Genomic DNA, 21,325 nt, shown 5'->3' on the forward strand with positions numbered 1-21,325 from the left:
GTGAAATATTGTATTTGAGAACTCACTAAAGTTCGGTCGGAGATATACATAAAATAAGAAGACGTCTTTCTGGGACTGCACATCTGGGATATGACTATGATGTAACAGATACGGCACGTCTTTAGTCAAGCGTTAACTTTATGATTATTAATAACACAACAATTGAGACGATTTCTAGAATAATTATTAAATTACATTCACAACTACCTGAGGGTCAAAATGGATGGAAAAGCATTTCAATCTAAGGAATTTTAATTGAAAATAGCCGCAAAAACGTGCCGTCGAACAGTATGGCGCATCGTCCTTGATAAGTTCTTTTGAAATAGCCATAAGGACAATGCAGAATTATTAAGGATGTGCCGGTGTTAAGGAGAGACGCCCCATCCTGTCTAGGTTACTATCTACGTCGTGGTGTGGCTGACGTCTTTATGCTTCGGGCTGCTTATGATGCATATTAATAGGAGATTATGCTCTTGAAGTAATTCCGCAAGGATTTGTTAAGAAACTTTTAAATAGTTTTTGTACTTTGAAATGAGCGGCTACTGAGAATCAATTGCATTGCATTGAATTAAGTAATCTATATCTATGACCGACACAAACTAGTGTATTTGATATGATAATTCGTAATAGGGTAATATTACATTTTCCAGCTGTTGTTATTTTTTTTAATTTGGACCCTGAGTCTGCTTATCGAAGAGAAGGTCAGCGTAAGACATGAGTTTCAAGGCTCATCCCTTCTTCGCTACTCTGTTAGTGCTATTTGTTTCCAGGTTATTTTGCTATCGAAATATCCGATCGACCTCCCAAGTAGTAAGTAGTAAGAGTTTCTCGTAGGATATAAGGTGTCTTCTGTTGTAAAGTATTAGCTCTGCTTTGTGAGAATTGAGTCCAGTCTCAGTAGATCATTGTTCTATTGCGCTACAAGCAATTTGCACTCGTTCGTACGAACTTCTACGGTCTCATCACCAGCATGTTATCCGCATATGCCTATGAGTTATCTCTCGGTTTGTAGAATGTTTTAAAGATCGTCCATCATAAAGTATTATAATATCAGTAAGCTACAACGTTCCTCTGGACACCATCGCTTTGCTTTGGTAGGTATCTCAAAGATGCCGTGATTTTGCCCATCCCATCAACCGCGATAGAACGCTCTGGCCATAAAGACATTACAAATATTGTCGGTCCTTTTATTAAGTGCTTCATTTATGTCAATGAAGAGTACCAGTATTACTTCTCTGTCTGAATAACCCTTCTGGAGTTTGTGCAATGCCGAATGAAGACCCGTTTCTGTAGACTTCCTCTTGCTATATGCCTGTTAACCTTTTGCTGACAAGCCGTCGCCTCATTGATTCCGTTTATGTATTTCCTATATATTTGCCTTGGTAAACGACAAATAAGTAAACAATAATTATTGCTAATTACATGTGTTTAAATGGTTATCAGCTTAATAGAAACTAGTAAAATTTTAATTCCCCGACATGTTTTCTGCAAAAGTAAACAAAAAAGGTACTTTGCGACATTAGGAGAAAAAAAAAAGTTAATTTTGTATTCGCATAACAAACGTCTTCCAACTAATTTACAAATATACTAAAACAACTAACTTCCTTTTGAAAGTGGTATACGTTGTTAATTTTTATTTAATTAGGTACTTAAGTGTGTAATTTTTGCTTTTAATATTATTATATGCTAATAATGATTAGGCTATACAAATAGACAGAAAATAGGCGTATCTATCTATTCTTCCTAAAATATTTTGGAGCATTGAAATTTTACCAGTGTTAGGTTTTTGTATAGGATGTCAGAAGTTAAAAGAAGTTGACGTAGCACCGGCACTGCCTTCTAATATACAAGGGTGTCCAAAATTTTATGTGACAGCAGTTACCTTAAAACCTCGTAGAGATAGAACAACAGTTTAAATATGAAAGTTATAAGATAGAGGTAGAATCGGACGTTGAACATAATTTTAAATATACGGGATGGCTCAACAAAGTGCATTAGGTTTAAACTTCTATTTTAAATACATTAGATTAATTCCAAAGGTCAGTTGTTATTGCTTAAAATAAAAATTAAAAAAATAGTAAACTAAATAGCATCTGTTTTACCAAATCGCCCAAATTGTCCAGTTTTCTGCATATTTATCTTATGTGACTTTTTAATTTAATGGTTTACGTGTATTTAGAAATTTAAATTGCCTTTAGAACAACCAAAAAACATGTTAAGCCAATATGTATATTATTGGACATAAATGGACAGCCGTCCAATAAATTTTAATTTGTTAATTTCTCATTGAGTGGCCTGGACCTACGTTCGATGGAAGTCGGCCGGGTCTTTCTCTGAATATGACTATTAATGCATCATGATTATTATTTTTAATGGGTGCTAAGCACTTCCGGTTCACGATAATGTCTTTCGTAGAATTGCCTACGAAAATATTCATAACACTTCCTGAATAACAGAAAATTAATAATATCCTTCAGCTGTGGGCTAGAATCATAAAATGCTACGATAAAGTCCGGCTAGAAACGAGCAAATCCCATAACATGCCACTTCTAAAAGTAAACATAAAATTTTATTAAATTTTTTGCGAAAAGTATATTTATATTAGCCAATTAGGCGAAGTATGGCCCTACTAAAATAACGTAGCTACATCATATACTATGTGTCAAAAAACAGCGAAAATATTCCAATTTGGAGAATGTTTTTCGGCAAGTAATTCGTGGTGAATTCGCAATACTTTCAAGATTCTTGCAAGCTGTTTATAATACGGATGCGTGAACCATGAATGTTCAAATCTGTTAGAATTAAAATCATTACGAAAAATGTCGGATGGAAAATTAACTACGAACACGTAGAAAATTAAACTTGAGCGCAACTACAGCAATTTGAAGTATTAGTCATTCACTACTCATGTTTTCAATACCTAGCTTGCACCCCATTTTCAAGTGTTCTTATAGTCATGAAACTATCAGCAACCTGGCAAATTTCCTGCTACTTATATATTCATGAGTTGAATCAGACATCAAACGGGGTAGGAAAAATGGTGCTTTTACTTTACTTTTATTCTCATGTATTGTTTGAGAATCTCTCGGGGAAAACGTATATTGGTTTGACTACTTATATACTTTAAATTATTTCCAGTTAAAATTTAAAACTCAAGTGGTAATTTGTTATACTTGTTCTCATTACTTGTCAGGGGAATTTTCAAATTTCAAATGGGCAAATTTTGTAGGGTGTATTTTCCGGCCTTTACTTTGACATACGAGGCTCGTCTGATTATGAATGAAACCCTGCCCCTGACCCCTCCTCGCCCCCTCTCCCCACCCACAGTCCACGTTCTTTCATAATTCCCGACTTATCTACCTCAGCACACGCCTTCAGTGTAAATTCGAAACCGGCTAGTTGAGCTGCCGCCGTAAAGCGACAGTTTATGGTAGTAGTACCCATTTTGCGCAGTACTTTTTCTCGTTCGGTACCGGCATACCTACCGAAGGATTGTGGTTTGTGCCGTTTTGGTTTCGGGTTGTTGTTAGGAGACTGCCGCAACTATATTTACCACACTGACTTTATAAAGGTAGGATTTTGTGCGCTTGTTGGTATTGATTCTTGGTAAGAAAGGATTGGAATGAGTAACTGGTTAGGTATGTGAGTTCAGGACGATTTTTAAGGAATTATTGTTTTCATACGCGTAAGCTTGACCCCTAGAGAACTGGCCACAAGGAAGTTGCTTTCTCTATGAGCGCTTAATATCAGCATCAGCTCTTATGCGCTGATGTTGATGTTAAGTGCGAGATAGCTGTCCGTGATGGTAAACGTAGGAATAAGTAAACGTTTTAGATATTACCTCCGATGTTATCCTTAATTTAATTTGAATATAGTAAATTTAGAAATAGATAGGTACAAACATTTGCAAGGGTTCGTATTCTTCCTCAGCTTTTATGTATTAAGAATGTAATTGATGAAAACAAATTAATTGACACAAGTTGATATTATAGGTAATTTGATAATAATCTGAAGTTTTCCTAAAAAGACTAAGAGGTATAAATAGTAACAGATTTTGATATTTCTGCTAGAGTGTTATAGCTAAAGTTTATACGTACGCTTTGCGTTGTCCGCTCAACTGCAATCAGCTTGCGGTAAAGTAGCATATAAATTAAAAATAAAGTAATAAGTAAAATAAAAGATCATTTAATTTATTAGATAAGTCCTAAAAAAAAGAATATTTTTAGAAAGATTCTATTTTTTTCGTAACGAGTTAGTCGCAATTCACTAAATTTGAAAGGGGCATTTTACTAACTGCATATAATGCAACATTCCACTAATTTAACCGGGCTTGTAACTCTTCAAGTTATGGATATCTGGATATGGAAACTCTGAAATGAAGAAAAACATTAAAGAGTCAAGTTAGTTGAAAACTAGGTTTTTGAAGAGTTGACATCATTGACAAATATGTTGCGAGTAAATAAATCATTTACTCTTTATAGCCATAATATATTTGTCTGGTTATCACCATTTTATTTCAATGTCATAAGAATTTTGATTATTTGTTAAGTAAAGTTTTTAATCCATCTATTTTTGGCCTTATGTTTATGTTTTTTTTTGTTTTTTTTTTTGTTTACGTTTTCATGTGTTTTAACAATATTTGATTAGAGTTGCACTATTTGATCAAAACTGCTATTTAATTTAATACAGGCTTTTTAGCATAGCATGAATTATTAAAAATTCTATATTTTATATTTGTTCGTCCATTTTTCGGCAACAATGTATATTGTATTAACTAAAAACTAATATAATTATCATTTTCAGTACTATTTGTTCTAGCGGATATTGTACTTTGCATATTTTCTATAACCACTTCGCACAGGTCGGTCAATTTCCCCGATTCATTGCCTTTACTCATCAATGACCTTATGATAAACCAACAAGCGGTTCAATTTCGGTTAAGTGAGCTTGTGTAACGATTTTCACCGCAGGTTGGCGACAAAAAAATCACGATTTCTATTCATTCATCAATATGGCGAGAATGAAAGTCTGATCGAACTGGTTTGCGGTCGCCGAGCGTACTATTTTGTTGTAATACTTACCCGTTTCATTCAATGAAACGCATTCATTCATTCAACGGAGCTCTCAGCTTAATACGGCTGGTTTACCTTCGTCGAAAAATTATTGTTTAAAACCTTTAAAAAAATCAGCCACTGATGTTATGCCCTTTTACAGAATACAGCTCTGTTGAGGTGAAAATCGAAATAACAATAACCTCTTCTCAATGTCGTGATTTAAAAGATAACCCGAATAACGAAGAATGGACAATAAGGGCCCGTGTGTGATTGTCAAGGGTCGTTCCAGGTACAAGACTCCATTTGAATTGCGAATGTCCCGGCCAGGTGGTCCACCCAAAAACAATGACCGATCGAAATCGAGACAAGACAGACGTTCCGGGAATGTTCATCCTGAATTATTTAGTTTTTCTTCAGCCCTCTGTCTCACATGGATGGGCAGACGTTTTTGACAACCGTCTACCTGTTGTTCTATTATGATGTGTAATATGCGACTGTTCTAAAAATGTTATGGATATTACGTACGATGTCCCGCAAATGATTGCTTTATTTCCTTCTCTAATAGCAAAAAACTGGAAAATAGTGCATTAAAGAAAAAACACCTATATTTGTTTATTTTATTTTTAATCACTGTCCGAGAACGTAAAGTCAGAGTCTCACGTGTTCAAATATCTGAAAAATCACATTTCTAGTTGACTTTGATATTAGATGTTTGCCGGTTCTAGAACGAAGCTTTAATAGAGATTTAACAGTCTTACGATGCTCTCAAATCTCAGGTCATCTATTACCATCAATTTATGTTTAATTTACTTCTCTCGTTTTAGACTCACATGACTTGTTATTATTTTAAATTGGATTTTCTCAAGTTAACTAGGAGTGATATTTTTCGGATGTCGGATTTCAAATGCATGAGACTCCGGCTTAACACTATTTTTCTCCCACGAGAATTGCCATTTTCATTTATCCTTTCGAGCTGTTCAATATAAATTCGGTGAATATGTAGTATAAGTAAGCTATCACTACCTATTCTAAAATAGTTCATTCCATCACCTATTTTAACGGTAGGTAGTTCATTTTTTCTTAAAGTATGATAGTATGAAAGATTTATATAGGTTTTTATGAACGAATCGGTTGATTCTTGTACGTTCTGAAACAGTTTTCGAGATATCACTTTTGTAGGATTTTAAAAACTCACCCTGTATAGAAAATAAATGATAATGTAACACACACATTTATTCATGGCATGCTCTGAGAGGAAGTGAAGTACTTAGCCTCCGCGAAATTAAAGAAAAAAAACTGAATCTGCATTAAGGCAGGCAAATTATAGAATGATTCCTCCTGTAGTTCGTAGGTACCATATTATCCATATTATGTGGTGGAACCTCGGATGGAACACATTATACTATATATTATTCATTAATGATTTGCCGTATTTGCAATTCAATTAAGTCTGTTTAAAATTTAGTTCGTTTGTAGATGCCGGTATTACCAAATAGGCTACTCGGTTGATTTGTTTTAAATATCTCCGGAAGTGCTTAACCATAATAATAACAGTGGTAAAATGGATTAGTAATTGTACATTAGTAAACGCTCATGTAAGCCGATTTTGCACAAAATGTGCATTAAGCGCGTTTTTTTCGGTCAGCATGTCGTACAATGCACTGCCCTGTTAGAGTATTCGGCTGGATTAAAGGTTACATTGGTGGATTTAACCGGCGAATTAAACTGCAATATTGGCAGGATTTTCTTTATTAATAAATTATTACAAAGCAACATTTTAGTACTCTAAAATGCAAGCCAGTGTGTTACTAAATAAAAGAAGGAACTGAAGCGTTTTTTTCTTCATATTCAAGCCTATACTACGATATTTTATTGGGGTAGTGGGACTTCTTTAGTCAAATTTAACTACCAAATAAATATTTATCGTAGAAAAGCCACTTGGCTAAATGCCCGTGTACATCCTTGATAACTCGATTGTACCTACCTCTTACCTCGCGTATTCGCTGGAAGCAGCGAAAGCAGCAACTTAATCTACTTATAAACGTCGGGATTGTAAATGCAATTCCCTGCGATCGACTAGCGATATCGCACTTTGATCTGACCAGGTCAAAACTCTGAGGCTTACTAAATTGAACTTTCTTCTGACTTCTGAACTTCTATCTTCGATGGTTATACAGGGTGGCCCGCTCCCACCCACCATCCGACAGATGAACAGCAACATTGAATTCTATCACCCAAAGTTTTTCTTGCGTTAAGAGTGGGCCTCTCTGTATTGTATTGTGAAAATTAAGGTCGTTTTCCTCAGAAACCTTCGCTGTCTCGAAGATACGTCAATGACTTTCGATATCGACGTTGATTATTCAAGTGGCACATCCTCGAAAGCATGTCATATCCGCCTCGAGGATGCTGCTTATGCACATGTTCCGACTTCCGGCCTCCTTATTCAGTTGCTAATAAAATTAAATATCTTCTAGAACAAAATGCCACTGCGTTGTAGGTTAACATTTATCCTTTTTAATTGACTGCGTTTTGTTGGCGGATAATAGAAGATCTAAATTGACTAGTACGAATAATACTTCCTTGTGTAATATCCATAAATTGTTAATGGATGGGCCATCCTATATCTTTGATCAAAGTACAATTTAAAACAATGAATCTGGCATATAGCATGGATCACCCTGTATTCACTGTTTCACAATGTCACCCAATAAGAGATCGAACGTAATTAAGATGGTCGACACGTTCCGGCGTTAAGTAGATACGCTTTTTCTTGGTACTGGTAAATATCAACAATATTCCATATGGTCGTCACGTTCGGTTTGTGGAAATAAGGAATGATTACTTAATTATGGCCGCCCGATTTCCGTTCAAATTTAAGGTCGAAATCGATTCGATGTTCGTTAGTTGATGGTTTTACTACTGGGTTGATTAACGGCTGGTACTGTTAACGGTACTGCACTCCCATACTTTCGCACATGCTTCCGCTCTAAGACAGTGTTAGGATAAAAATACGAAATATATTTTAGTGTTAGTGCTAACCCATTGCTAAGCCTATCAAAAACCCACCCAGAACTCCCACAGATAGAGTGATACTTTGCAAACTCTACTGCGTTTTTACTTCTTCCGGAATAGCTTGGGGACACTTGTGTCTGTTGATTCTATTCGAAATTTTACAATTTGCGTATTGTTCTCTGCCAAAGTTCGTTTTCAGATGGTTCCTTAAATGCGCCCCTCCATGTCGTACCTGATTTGAAGCGGTATCAGTCCTCCCACTGCCAAAGCTAAGGATCTTCCAATTCTCATAGTCAGCAGGCCAATGATGCGTCCAGAAGACACTCCATTTATGATTTGTTGTTTTGAGGACATTTTGCGGATTATAGAGAGCACTTTTCCCATCAGCAATTATCTAGTATTTTTATTCACAGTCTTTCATCTCGACATCTTTAGTAAACTTGCTTTTGTCCAGTTTCCAGATAGGTGACATTCCTTATGGATTGAAAAGTTCGTGTTTGAGTGACGTGTGCTGCTCGAAATTTGTTGACTTTTTTATGACAAATCGTGATGTAGAAAAGTTAGAGTGTAAAATCATGTGCAGGCATTATTAATAAATGGACGATCAGTAGGCGTGACTTTTGTTCATCCCATCTTAATTGAATGGAATTAGTTAATCACAGGTGATCATCCGACGGTTATGGAGCAACATCCGGAAGTAGCAATTTGCATGACAAGTACACGCCTATAACCAGATTTTGAAAAATATATATATATGAACCACGTAATACTTCGTCCTGTCCATTGTTATGACAAACAATCGGTGGAGAATAGCGGAACTTTAACCGGATTTACTACTGTATTTTTGTGGTAACAATAGGTCAAGAACGCGGTTATTCATACTTGTTCCTTTAGGCGGTACTGAACATTTTGCTTGCTCCGTTATTGTTGTTTTCAAAAACGAATAGCAATGTTCTTATGATAGTTTTAAGTCAGGATGCAACAGGTCATGTGATGGCCAATAGTGCTATTCTTGCACCATTTTCACCGGTAGGTATTTCCAACATGAGAATCTCATAACCAGATCATTAAGATTTATGCCAGCTAGGTATGGTTACTATGTTGTCGTGAAGTAAATTAGCATTCCTCTTTGTTCATGATTGATGAATATGATGGTTCTACAGCTTTTAATCTTCATCCAGGTTAGCAACTCATCAATAACCTTCTTTAAAATAGCACAAATACCTCGACTTTTCCGGCGTTAATCTTAGCTCAGTCTTTTTGCAAGATCTCTACTGTTCGATTTTCTTTTGAGGCCTGGATGAACAATCATGACTTTTGATATTTCGACGTTCATAAAAATTACAATACTGTCAAAATCAAGGTCGTGCTAAAATCGACAAATCTCTTATGAGTACCAGCAATATACGAGAATCGACTTTAGCTGAATCAAGCTTAAGTCATGATTAAACAATCGGGCCTAACTAATTCTGGCTAATTTTTAACACTGAACTAACTGTAAACTGAACTGTAAGTTGTTTATAGTAACGTAAACAAATGTGACACGGGTGGCTTGCACCGCTTCTAGCAACTGCGCCTTACAGCACACTCCGGTGTGCATCGTGTTTAGCAATACATTGCACGTGCTTAAAAGGCCTTTTTATGCACTTATAATATGCTATCAATTTGATAGACATAATAATCTTGCTATTGGGAATTATTTAATGAAACTCTATCCTAAAAGGCCATAATCAAGCACAAGCCTGTTCGAAAAGCTTGTAATGCAATTAAGAATTTATGGAAGCTTTGAACAACCACGGCCCAACTATTATCAAAACAATAAACGGAAAAAACAGTTGATGCTGATATCTCAGAACCGAAATGTCGCAAGTCAATACTGAATGCCCTAGTGGATAGCTCGCAAAGAGTTGCCCTAACAATATTCCTTTCAAAGGATCAAGCTGACCATTAAATCTCCTCTCATTTTTCCCGTTTAACCATATTTTTTAAGTTGTTATAGTTATCAATATGTTCGTGCGGGTAGTTCTAACTTGGACTTTGTATATCTCTTAATAGAAATATTCTTTATGCCATACGCAAATCCAAGTAAATATATGGATCACAAGTTACAACATCGAGAACTTGACCCATTTATAAAAAATGAGGGGAGATGTAGGTAAACACTCTGGCAAGTCCAGATGTCTCATCAGCCTGAATGTTTGTGCAAACAGCTTTTTATTATAAGTTCCGTTTCCTCATTTCAAACACGCATAGCTCTTGAGTCAGGTTCAATAAAATGATGGTATAGGCCTGGGTCGCACGCCTTGATTTAAGCTTCAAACTCTTCTCCTCGTATCCAACAGTTACGCTATGCCCACCAGGGATATTCGACTTTGGTAATTTATGTGTAGAACATCTTAAAAAAATTTATATACCTATTAAACCGACATCAATAAGAAGGAACGAGTGGGCGTGCATACTTAACGCATTGATAGTGGGCATGAATAATTGCCGAACCAATGATAAGTCAGGTTCTGGGTCCTTATGTGGATATCAAAGAGGCAATAAACTGTTTCGTGGTCGTAAATCTCCTACGAAAATTTATGTCCGCATGACGAGGTTGCGAAAATGCGATTAGCGCGACATTTTGCATCGGATATGCGACCTTTCATAGTGCCGTTTGGTTGTAATGACAAAGGCAGAGCCATTTTAAAGGAAATGACTTTGGCGTGGAAAATTATTTTAGAATTTGATTTTTAAGCGACTTATTCGTCGAATAGACTTATGTTTTTCCAAACTTCAGTTCAACCCTCGTTATCACTCATCAATGGTGCGATCACACACAATAAGTGTACAAATTTACAAAGGCGTCTGGTGTTATTCGTTTGAATTTAAACCTGAATTGAATATTTCATCTTGATATACGGAACGTTACATTTTCGATGCCTTACCGTTGTTGTCTCTGTAACCATAAAAGATAGAGAGTTACAATAATATAACTCGAACCATCCAATCATGGTAAAATTAATTGATCGGGCACAATTAATATGCAACGCACAAATGTTCAATGTCGAAATGATATCATATAAAATATAATAAAGATATATAATATCTATGAAAATGTTTTATGTGAACTTACTCAAATCAACTTTATGTTAAGAAAAATCCTCATTTCTCAGTAACTGAGGAAAGGAATTTCAAAGTTTTTTACACGTTTTAAATACTCACTTTCCACACATTTTAGTCAACTGTTAATTTTAGTTTTTCTAATAATTCTTCCTCGGTCCTGAAGACGCTGACAGGTAGGTTGTCGAAACGTTAGCGAAGGTCTTTCGTCCTAGCCCTTAGCAAAGGGCGAATATTATTCTTAGTAGGTTTTATCTGAGAATGTTGTGCAATTCTACCGCTCCAACAACCCTTACTTCTGCATGAGGCGTATTCCCAAATAGAATAAAAGAAAAAAACCATCAAGTCTTAAATACAATACAAAGTAGAAACGGTCATAATGGGCAACATCCGGAACGAAGACCGTAATATTACCTCTTTCCGGTTCTCATGCATTTCGTTTGAAATTATTATTGGTATATTGTGGACATTTTTCGCGAATAACGCCCACCTTATTAGGACCGAAATCGTCGAGTTGTTTGTTATGTAAAGAGAGCATTCGCCATATGTGCCTCCCTGTTGTAGTAGGTAGGCAGGATGGAGAAAACTGTAGGTGGTACTCGGGTCTTTCTCCGATGATATGAGATCAACAGGTTGAATGTCGCGTACAACACCTCTGCATTACCACGTTTTGTGCGGCTGGTATGGCAAATATTTGTGAAGTATTGATTCGTTAAGTATATGGACACTGGTGTCGATATGCTAATGCCTATGGGATTTACTCGAGAGTTCCGTTCATTTGAAATGTTAATTCTGAGAGAGATAAAGGACTCTTCAGCGGACAGTTAGTATCTTCTACAACTGCGCAGGATGTTTAAAATTATTATTGACTCCGACGTTACAAAATATCGGATTTAAACCTAAAACCAACACCCTCTGCAGGGAACTGTTTATTATTATGTCTGGTTTATAGCTTCGTAGTGATCTCGCAGTGAATCACGGCAGGAAACGCGTTTTTCCTCTCGATGGTTCCACTAAGGATACGGAGCAGCTATTAAAAGTTTGCCGTGCCACGATCTTAGAAGATCCGTATCCTGCCCCGATAAAATATCGAGAGGAAGCAGGAAGTATGCCTTTATAATTTCGCGGTTTGTGATGTAGATAAAATTAGCCACATCGTTTTCTTGGGTCTATTCCGAGGCCGATAGTGAGCGCTTGATCGTGTTCTAAATTTCAAGCGTCGCCTTTCAATCGTTACGCCCCCTGATTTCAAAACAGACGTCCAACATGAAAAATCTTATAATAATTGAATGCCTCTGCGCTCAGAAAACTAGCAACGAACCTTATATCAGATGTGATATTCACATATGATGTTTTTACGTCAAACATGAGAACAGTTTTGATAACTACGACTCTCTATGCAGGGCGTTCTATGAAATATTTTTATTAAAAACTAACTGGTATTATCTTAATAACTAGTTATTTTCGATGCGTTAAAGGAACGAAATAACAGTATTGCTGTAAAACTCATTTTTCAACGATTGCGACGTTTCGACTTTAAAAGCCATCTTCAAGCTTTTACTTTTTTTTGTTTAATAATCATTTTTCAAAGGTAATGTTAATTTCCGTTTGGATTTACCTTGAAACAATTACACCGGCAGGTGCTCAAAAGATAATGTTGATTTAGCGCCTGATTCACATATACATATGGTAATTGTTGAAATTTCCTTTAAAATTTATTACTGCATGTTTAAATTGATTCTTCTTTTCGAAGGCCCGTCAATGACCCATCAGTAGAGTTCTTGAACATTCTGTAAAGCATAAAATCAGCGTTCTTCTAGCTCTAGGACACGAGGCCTGTTTCAAAAGTTTTTTTCAATCTCCAAGAAGCCACAAGCTTTCCTCAAATCGTCTGTATCGCAATTGTTGCCAGCAGTACAAAATGGGGCCATAAGCATGACACGTACGTCCCACTCAACTCCCATTCATTAATATTCTTTAAGTTTTATTGTCACTTAAAAGCCCCCCTAAGAGCGTTAGTTGATAAACGAAAAGGTGTCCCATTATCTGGACGAAGATCGGCCCGAACGAGGCACAAGAACACGACACTTCCTTTAGGACGGTCTATTAACATTTAAATTTTATTGTGATCCGTCCACGTCCAGCCGAGTATTCCGGCAGTGTGGTTCTAACGAGGTGTAAAATTACTTTAATCTTTTTCCCATCGTGTCAAAATGTCAATTAGGGCCGGTGATAAGTGGGCAGTCACTGACGGACATGGGCGTGGCCTTCGACAGATTATATTACATTATTATATTGAAAGTTTAGTAATATTTAGATGTGTATAGTAAAATATTTACGTAGGTATTTGCAAAAAATATCAATCTGGGAACCTCCTGTTGGAGGAAAAATTATGCTTCCTTAAATTTGGGGTCGAAGTTACTGTTATGTTGTTAATATGACTAGCATCAGTCTACACAAATTCTTGGTTGCAGTAGCAGCATAATGCCAATTCAACCTTCCTAAAATTACAATGTTACTCTAACACACTTAATTAACACTATTCTCACGTAGTGTTGGCAATAAGTAGCAACCGTTCTTAATAAATCTACATTGTCTTAAATCGGAACGCGCTTTTTGTGTAGTAGAAAGTATCAATAAGACACCATGAATGGATGATATAACTAGCTGCAAAACTACAGATGTGTAAGAAATTCATTGTCTAAATTTTCAGAGTGGGAAATATAATAGTTCATTTATCATACAATAAAGACCAATCAGAAACAAATAAGAAATGACGTCATAGTATGTTGAACTGCAGTATGTAAACTCGTATGTATACCTGTAATAGGTGTCAATTGAGAATTATATTCAATACTTTACAGTAGTAGTGGAAGACATCGTGGGCGAGTACCATTCCCAGAATGAAATTCGAATACAACATTGATTTACAATAATGGTGTAAACTTCCTGCGTAAGACGAAATATTTGTTTAAAACCGTTTATTACAAGATCCGAAAATAGACATCAGAAATATACGATATGAGAAAAAATAGAGCGAAAAATATTGCATTAACGTAGGATGTGCCCCGAAATAAAGGATCGATCTATTTAGTCGTCCCTAGCCAGCAACAATGTAAACAACGACTGAGGATGACTCTAAAACGGACAACTTAATTTCCAGAACTGGTTGCGGTTGCATGGCTGCAGTGAGTGATGCTGTTTGTATTTGGAGATCACGATTTCGCGCGAATCACTGCACATAATTACCTGTCGCTAATTGAAGTCGAGTCGTAAAATTTTACGGTACAAAAGGCCAGAACCATACTTTTAATGGAACGAACATCCGGTGGACTGGTCGCGGGATATCCAATTAAAGTTTGGGGTCGCCAGTCGCTTTTCGAGATAAGAATTGAGGAATCGATTTTTGAGGTCTCTCAGGGTCTAAGAAATTGGATGTAATATCAGAGAATTTATATTTTGCTTTACTCAGCTGACTTCATTTATGGCTTTTCTGGAAAGTAACTTAAATTTCCAACATTATTGACTGTCATTTCATGAATATATTGAGTTCGTTTTGATCTAGATGAAAAAATTTTTTCTAAGCTAACAAACTTCTTTCGGTCTTTCTTCAACTTCCTTAAAATAGTCCATGATCATAAGCTCCTCTAAACTTATGCTTTCCAATATTTGCAGGATGAACCCACAAAATACTTTAAATATTTCATTACTTGATGTACATTGCGATGGCATGTCCATGGTCCAACCAAAACTGCTGAGCACCGTCGAGTGTGAAAGTAAAAGCACATCGGTGAAGCGGTGCCATTTGGATGGTCATTTAGAATGTGCGAAAACGACTCTTGATAAAAACTACATATGTAGGTGTGATAATCATATATATATTTAGCTAAATAGGTGTTCAACTTTGATTATATGAACCATAAAAGAGGACTTTAAAGGGAGATAAGTAGGAAACTTAATTTTTGTGCCAATTATCTTAACGGTTTCACTTTAAATGTGAGCAAAACTAATCCAAATATGTCAGTAGGCACGTGAAATCTAGTCACAAAAGCTGTGAGATCGACCAGTTTTAACATGCTTCAAAATCCTTTTTGCATAAGAACCCATTAGCAGCAATAACTCCCACTGGTCAACTAGTTAAACCTGTGAACGCTACAACCTTTCACACTTCGAGACCTCCGCATCCACCCTAATCCCTTGAACAATTCTAATCGACTTTCTAAAGGATTTATTCCTATTTGTCATTCTCCTTACCAACCCCAACGTTATAGTTGTTAAGTCGCTGTCTCTGTTTTCAAGAAACAGATGTTTTCCCTTCGAACGGAAGGAACAAGCTTTATTGTTACCTGCTGGTCGTAAAAATTAAATCGGATGTCCTATATCCGGTACTAACGAATTTCGGCATATATTACTACTGAACTGTAAGGGAGGAAGTAAAAAGAAAAAGGGAAGAATTTGAAGCCCAAAAAGAACTGTTGATTTACACGGAATTCGGAATGCTTGTGGTGTTATTGAAATCTTTCAAATGGTAAGATTTGGGGAAATTGGTTAAAATTAAAAATTTATAGCAATTTTTCGAGCCCTATGGCATGCAGCTTACTATGTTGCCATGTTGCCCTAAATTATGGTACGCCACTGGGCAGTTCTTTCTGTTTAATTTAGGAATCTTTAAATTGTTTAGAAATATGCACATTTTTATATCATGTCAAATCGATACTGTGCTCTGTTATCGAATTCTAATAAACAATGAGTATATTAAAATAGGGCTGTTTTGTTTCATATTTTGCAAATAATTCTAAAACGTTCACATCAGTCGCCTTAGACGTACCCTGTCTCGAAAAAAAAGCCATCTTCTGTATTTTTATAAGTTTGCCTGCACCTCACTCATTATTTTATGAAAAGAGGATGTGGTCTTAATTTTATATGTATCGTTTAGTATTTGGTAAGGTAAAAGTATACATGCCTATCTCGATTTTGCCTAAAAGCCTCCTTTCATGGTCTAATGCCGCGGTACGACTTCTTTGAATACGAGGTAATCGAACAACATTTGATCGTGTATGTGCACGACCAATAGTGTTGAACATTGTCGATTGAGATTGGACCGCAGTTAAACCTGTGAACTGCAGCGGTACAATTTTATTGAATAGAATCGTGTACGTCTGTTTACGACAGAATCGTACAACCGAAAACTGAAGTCGTAAAATGTTTTTAGCCAGGTGTAGTACCCATTGCAGTTTATTGCCGGTTTAATCCCTGGTTTAATATGTCAATAATCTGGTTCGATATGTGACTGTTGTCATATCTTTTGGGCAATCAATCTTTAAATTACCACTGCTCTAGATTTTTACGTTTCTCTCGTTTTTGGATTAGAGCTACGCATACTGCAGCTATCGCTGACACAAGTCTTGGTGGTTCGAAATTCGAATTACGAAATACAAGTCATGTTTGGAAATTTTTCCACAGTATTCTTGACCAGGAATTTTTTCATTTACCCGTTACTTGGCTTTCGACCGTGACAGATCGGAGTTTAATTTATCACTCCCTGCTTTTCACATTACCAAAAGTAATCTTAAATAAAACGTGGATTTTAGCACGAAAATTAGTTCTGGACTGTTTCTGCCATAATATAATTCACTCCGTTCTTTCCAAAAGCCCTTTTGCTTATTACGTCTCAAAAAATCCTCGGAAACGTAGGTTTATGTACTTACCTTAACACAAACGAAAAAAGTCAAAAGTTGCCCTTGCAGAATTAACGAATCGCAATTGATTACACGCAATCAAGGCATCTATTCATCAACTTTTGTTGTACTGCAGTAAACAGGCCAGTCTGTAAGAGGTGAAATTGACTAATTTCGTGGGAGGATTGGACATACTCAGTCAAAGTTTACTCAACTTCATTGTCGCAGTAAAAAGCTTTACATTTTCATCACCAATATTACTACTTATTACGTGTTGACCCAGTCTTCGTTTGCCATCTACATTTATTTAACCTATTTTGAACTGGCTTTCAGGGAATTTGTCATCATCGTATACTCTTTTTTCCGAACAAAAGAATAAATAAAAATGTTATTTATATATTTAATCAACCGTAAACAGATATATTGAAAAACATTTTTCTTCCGAAAATTCGGTATAGTTTAAATATAATTAAACGGTATACAATTAATGGGTCAAGATATAGAAAAAGAACGATGTTTTGTGTCCATCTTCATATTCCTACGGAGGAGAATCAGGTTCGCTATTTTTTCTCAAAATTATATGATGAGGAAAGTTTCATGAAGTTACATTATGTTTTTGCTTACCCTGTATAAGTCTCTTGTAAAACTCCGAAACTTTGACTCTTCATGTGAGTTAGGCGGAAATGGGTCTGTTTGTGATCGCCTTACTTAATTATTGTAAAAAATAATTTTTTCATTAAGTCAACTATTTTTCAAGGTGTCAATTTAACATTTGGTGCACACCTTTAACTCATAGAATGACATATTACTTAAAGAAAGAAAACTTCTTTCTAACAGTTTTTGAGATTTCGGTAACTAGCTGCCTCGATCCGTCGCTCTTTGGGATACGTGCTATATTCGTACCTTTAAGTCAATAATATACAACCTGTTTTTCTCTATTTATTCAGCTGCTTTCGAATCTGTCGATACGTCTACAGATTTCGGTAATGCTATTTTGAAGCCGATCCTGCCCAATTTCCGGTATAGTACCTGCTAATATGTATTCTATGACCGGAAGGATATTAATTTATCAATGGAATGCGGCTCATTCCGAAAAGCGACCGTTGATGATCGGATGCGAAACGTGCGTGACAATGGTTTCGTTCACGCTTTTCGTATTCGTAGTATTCATTGAGTCACGCGCCGATTTTATAGTATGACCATCCCTAGGTCTACCTAAAGGTGGACCTGGTAGAGAGGAGTGACTCAACAATACTAGTTGAGGTGTGAGCCCCTTATTTGCGAAGGTTTTAGTGCGTGTGTTTGGAGAGATTTCTGTGAGATTAGTTCAAAAATTGGTTCCTCATTTAATTTACGTAAGTACCAGTCTGTTATTTGCAAGACTACTTACTCTGCGGGTCAAAAGCGAAAAGTTGAACTATTACATTTTCGTAGCCTTCCTTTTTTTGGCACCCGGAAAATCTTTAATAAGACACCCGGTCGGATGATCTAGTGACCAGGTTGGGTAGGATTCACCAAAGATTTACTCACCAAAAAACCTCGGGATTCCTGATAATCCAAGCTGTGACGGCTGGGACTGTCCCTGAGGGACATAAGCACAGGAGTCGAAGAAGTGTGTGTGGTTTGGATTAGTTGGTTGCCCTCTTATGCCCAATTGTTAGTTTTATATTGTTTTGCTTCTCTGAATTAATTTTTTCCCTGAAGTTTTGTTGCACATTTTTTAATTCTTTCTTTATATTTTGTACCTTTTCATTATGGAAAAGCAGCTCTTTTAATCTTCTTGTACGAGTGTAGCATCCTTTAGCTCAACACTATCATCATTTACTCGTTTTCACATGCAATTCCATGTGTCGATTTAGTCTACAAACCTGCTTCCACTTTCAAGTTCACTTTTACTTGGTCTCGTATTCTGCACATATCTCTACATAAAACATAAATTAATTAATGCCACCGCGGCAAGTAATTAATGAGACCTGTCTCAGCCCTCGGTAGTAGCGCAAAGCGAATTTCCTCTATTAATTATTTATACACTTCATAGGTAGCCTTGACTCATAACATTATCTAATTTAAATCATTTGACATTTTTCTAGAAAAAAATTTATTTCCAATTACTGATACTCGTAAAGTGTTTTTACCCGTATAGATTTATTTTAAATTATTTTCTAATATCTTTGAAGGTAAAAGTCTTTAAAGTGCGCCATAGATCCGCATTCTACCTTTTATGGTGAATAAGTTAGTAGGTAGGTATTAAGTTATGAATAAATTAAAATTCGTTTAAGGATTTAATTTATTGCTGTTGTAGACAAATTAAGTAATTGTTTGTACTGGTTGTGACTAAAAAAAGCGATTAATTGGCTGATTGATATGCCGAAATAGCGCTGTTGATGTATGCAAATATATTAACATTATAAACATTTCTACACGGGGATTTTCTCAGAATCTTCAGCTGTGATGAAGGTTCTAGCAATAAGTATTATTACTAGCGTCTTTTGCTAAGAGTTTTTCTTTTTTTACAGATAGCGCAAGCGTTGATGAAATCCTTTCTAAACAGCTGGTTCGTGGGGACCGACAAGATACTATGTGGCTTTTAGATATCTCGAGACAAGTCAATCCTGGTAAGCAGGCACTTAAAATAAATTCTTAACAAGTCTCTGACAATTCTTGTATAGTTGCAATGATTTTATAACACGTTTTCAAAGAGATTTTTGTTAATAACTCAGGTTAAAGAAATAATAGCGAATTTCCGTTGTAATTATTTCATTCAGTCCATATTGTATGGACGTAGTTAAGCTATGTTATCACATTCTATTCAATGGAAAGAAATTGTATTTTCCTGAAAAACGCCAAAAGGAAAATAGCTTGATAAATCTTAGATTTTCTTTGTAGTCTTTTGAAGTCGTTTAAAATGATTTTCTTGCCAGAGGTGGCTGGTTCTTTTCTCACTTCGGTTTATCTCTTTCTCTTTGCAAATTTCTATGCTGTAATTTTTATTTCCTTCATATTCATTTTTGCCCTATCTTTTCTACCCTTTTTCTATGATAACTTTAATAGTTACGAAAGGAGAATCGAAGTTAAACATAATTTAAAAATGAGTCATTTAAATTTAGTTAGAGAAAAGGCATTGAAACTTATATTTCAAAACCAATTAAAAATCAATCTAATTCTTTGCTTCCAAAATCAAATCAATAAAAAAATCGAGCGAGCGATAAACTTTCCTCCATTTTTTGTATATTGAGCATTGGATGGGTTTGTTCGTTGTTACCCCTGAGCGAGTACTTTCATGAACCAAATCTTGAAAGTATGCGGTTACAACTTTGGAATTTTTCGTTTTATTGTTATGTGACTAGGTGATTGACAATTTACATCAGTATAATTACTTGATGAGTGCAAGTTGAAATTACGGCTTAATTTGTTGATTCGGTCTAACCTCATTATCAATTTACTTTTTCTCTTCCAAGTCACAAATAAAATTATTGACAAACACAGATGTGTAACCCCATAAATTATCTTTTTTCATGAATTCTTATGAACGTAACCGTAAACGTTAAACGTTAATGGTTACACTTTGGCCGACGGGCTAAAAACTATTTAAAAATGTGCCAGTAAGAGTACGTGTTAACATTTGAGTTGATTACTGACGGTCAATGTATGAACGTTATTGAAAACTGTCTATTTTTCTATCACTAAGTGTAAAACATTAAAACTGTATGTGTCTAATTGAATTTACTGCTCTTTCGTAAGAGTTCTTTGAATTTACATTACTCTACTTAAAAAGTATACCGAGTTCCTTTGTTTTGAACTCATTATGCTATTTTCCTGTTTTGATTATGGTGTTCAATAGACAAGGTACTACAAATTGGTGCGAACGAGGTACGTTTTGGGGAGCGTATTTTTTTAAAAATCTATATTTTTTAATACTAATAACTTGTTTGTTAAGTGTCTCCTGGATCCTAGTTAATACACAGTTTTATAGACAGTAAATATTTAAAACAATTTTTTGTATCATAAATCATTATTTGTGAATAGATAACAGAGGATAATGAAGATTTTTCCAGTTTTCATATTTTCAGAATTTTTTTCAATTGTATTCGTTGTAACTTTATCGCTGAAAACACATTTTCATACCAACTAATTCCAGACTGCGAGAAACTCCTTTGCTTCCGCTATTACGACTCCGCCACTCTAGAGTATCTGGCCCAATCAGATCCCTTCCACAAACTGAAACGTCTGGTGAAAAATAAGAAAAACAAATGCAACGGAATTGAAAACGATGCCTTCCAGGACGAGCACGAAGACGATTTGCCCCAACATTCTGAAGGGCAGCATACTGTGTTTTCCATTAAAAATTCAAATTCCGTGGAAACTTTGGATTCATTTAGAACTTCAGCATCTATGGAAGATTTGGGCCCTACTAGAGAGACCTGTTTGGGAGCTAAGAAGAAGTCGCTTACGAATGGCTTCAACACAATAGGAGGT

General features: G+C 35.8%; 2 protein-coding genes across 4 annotated transcripts in view; one reads left to right on the forward strand and one right to left on the reverse strand.

Annotated features, from left to right (window-relative positions):
- The window catches only part of LOC136410127 (tyrosine-protein phosphatase non-receptor type 13-like), a 90,942-nt gene that overhangs the window by 19,242 nt on the left and 50,375 nt on the right, over window positions 1-21,325 (reverse strand). The window lies entirely within an intron of this gene.
- The window catches only part of Hecw (Hecw ubiquitin protein ligase), a 66,686-nt gene that overhangs the window by 3,374 nt on the left and 41,987 nt on the right, over window positions 1-21,325 (forward strand). For 2 of the 3 annotated variants that reach the window (XM_066392100.1, XM_066392102.1), the window contains exons 2-3: window positions 19,366-19,464; window positions 20,988-21,323. In XM_066392100.1, the coding sequence (XP_066248197.1) occupies window positions 19,366-19,464; window positions 20,988-21,323 (435 nt within the window). Of the gene's footprint in view, window positions 1-3,373; window positions 3,572-19,365; window positions 19,465-20,987; window positions 21,324-21,325 lie in introns of those variants that run through there. The other variant, XM_066392103.1, reaches the window with a different exon arrangement.

Source organism: Euwallacea similis, chromosome 7 (genome assembly GCF_039881205.1).
Source record: "Euwallacea similis isolate ESF13 chromosome 7, ESF131.1, whole genome shotgun sequence".
In the NCBI taxonomy this organism is placed as follows: Eukaryota; Metazoa; Arthropoda; class Insecta; order Coleoptera; family Curculionidae; genus Euwallacea; species Euwallacea similis.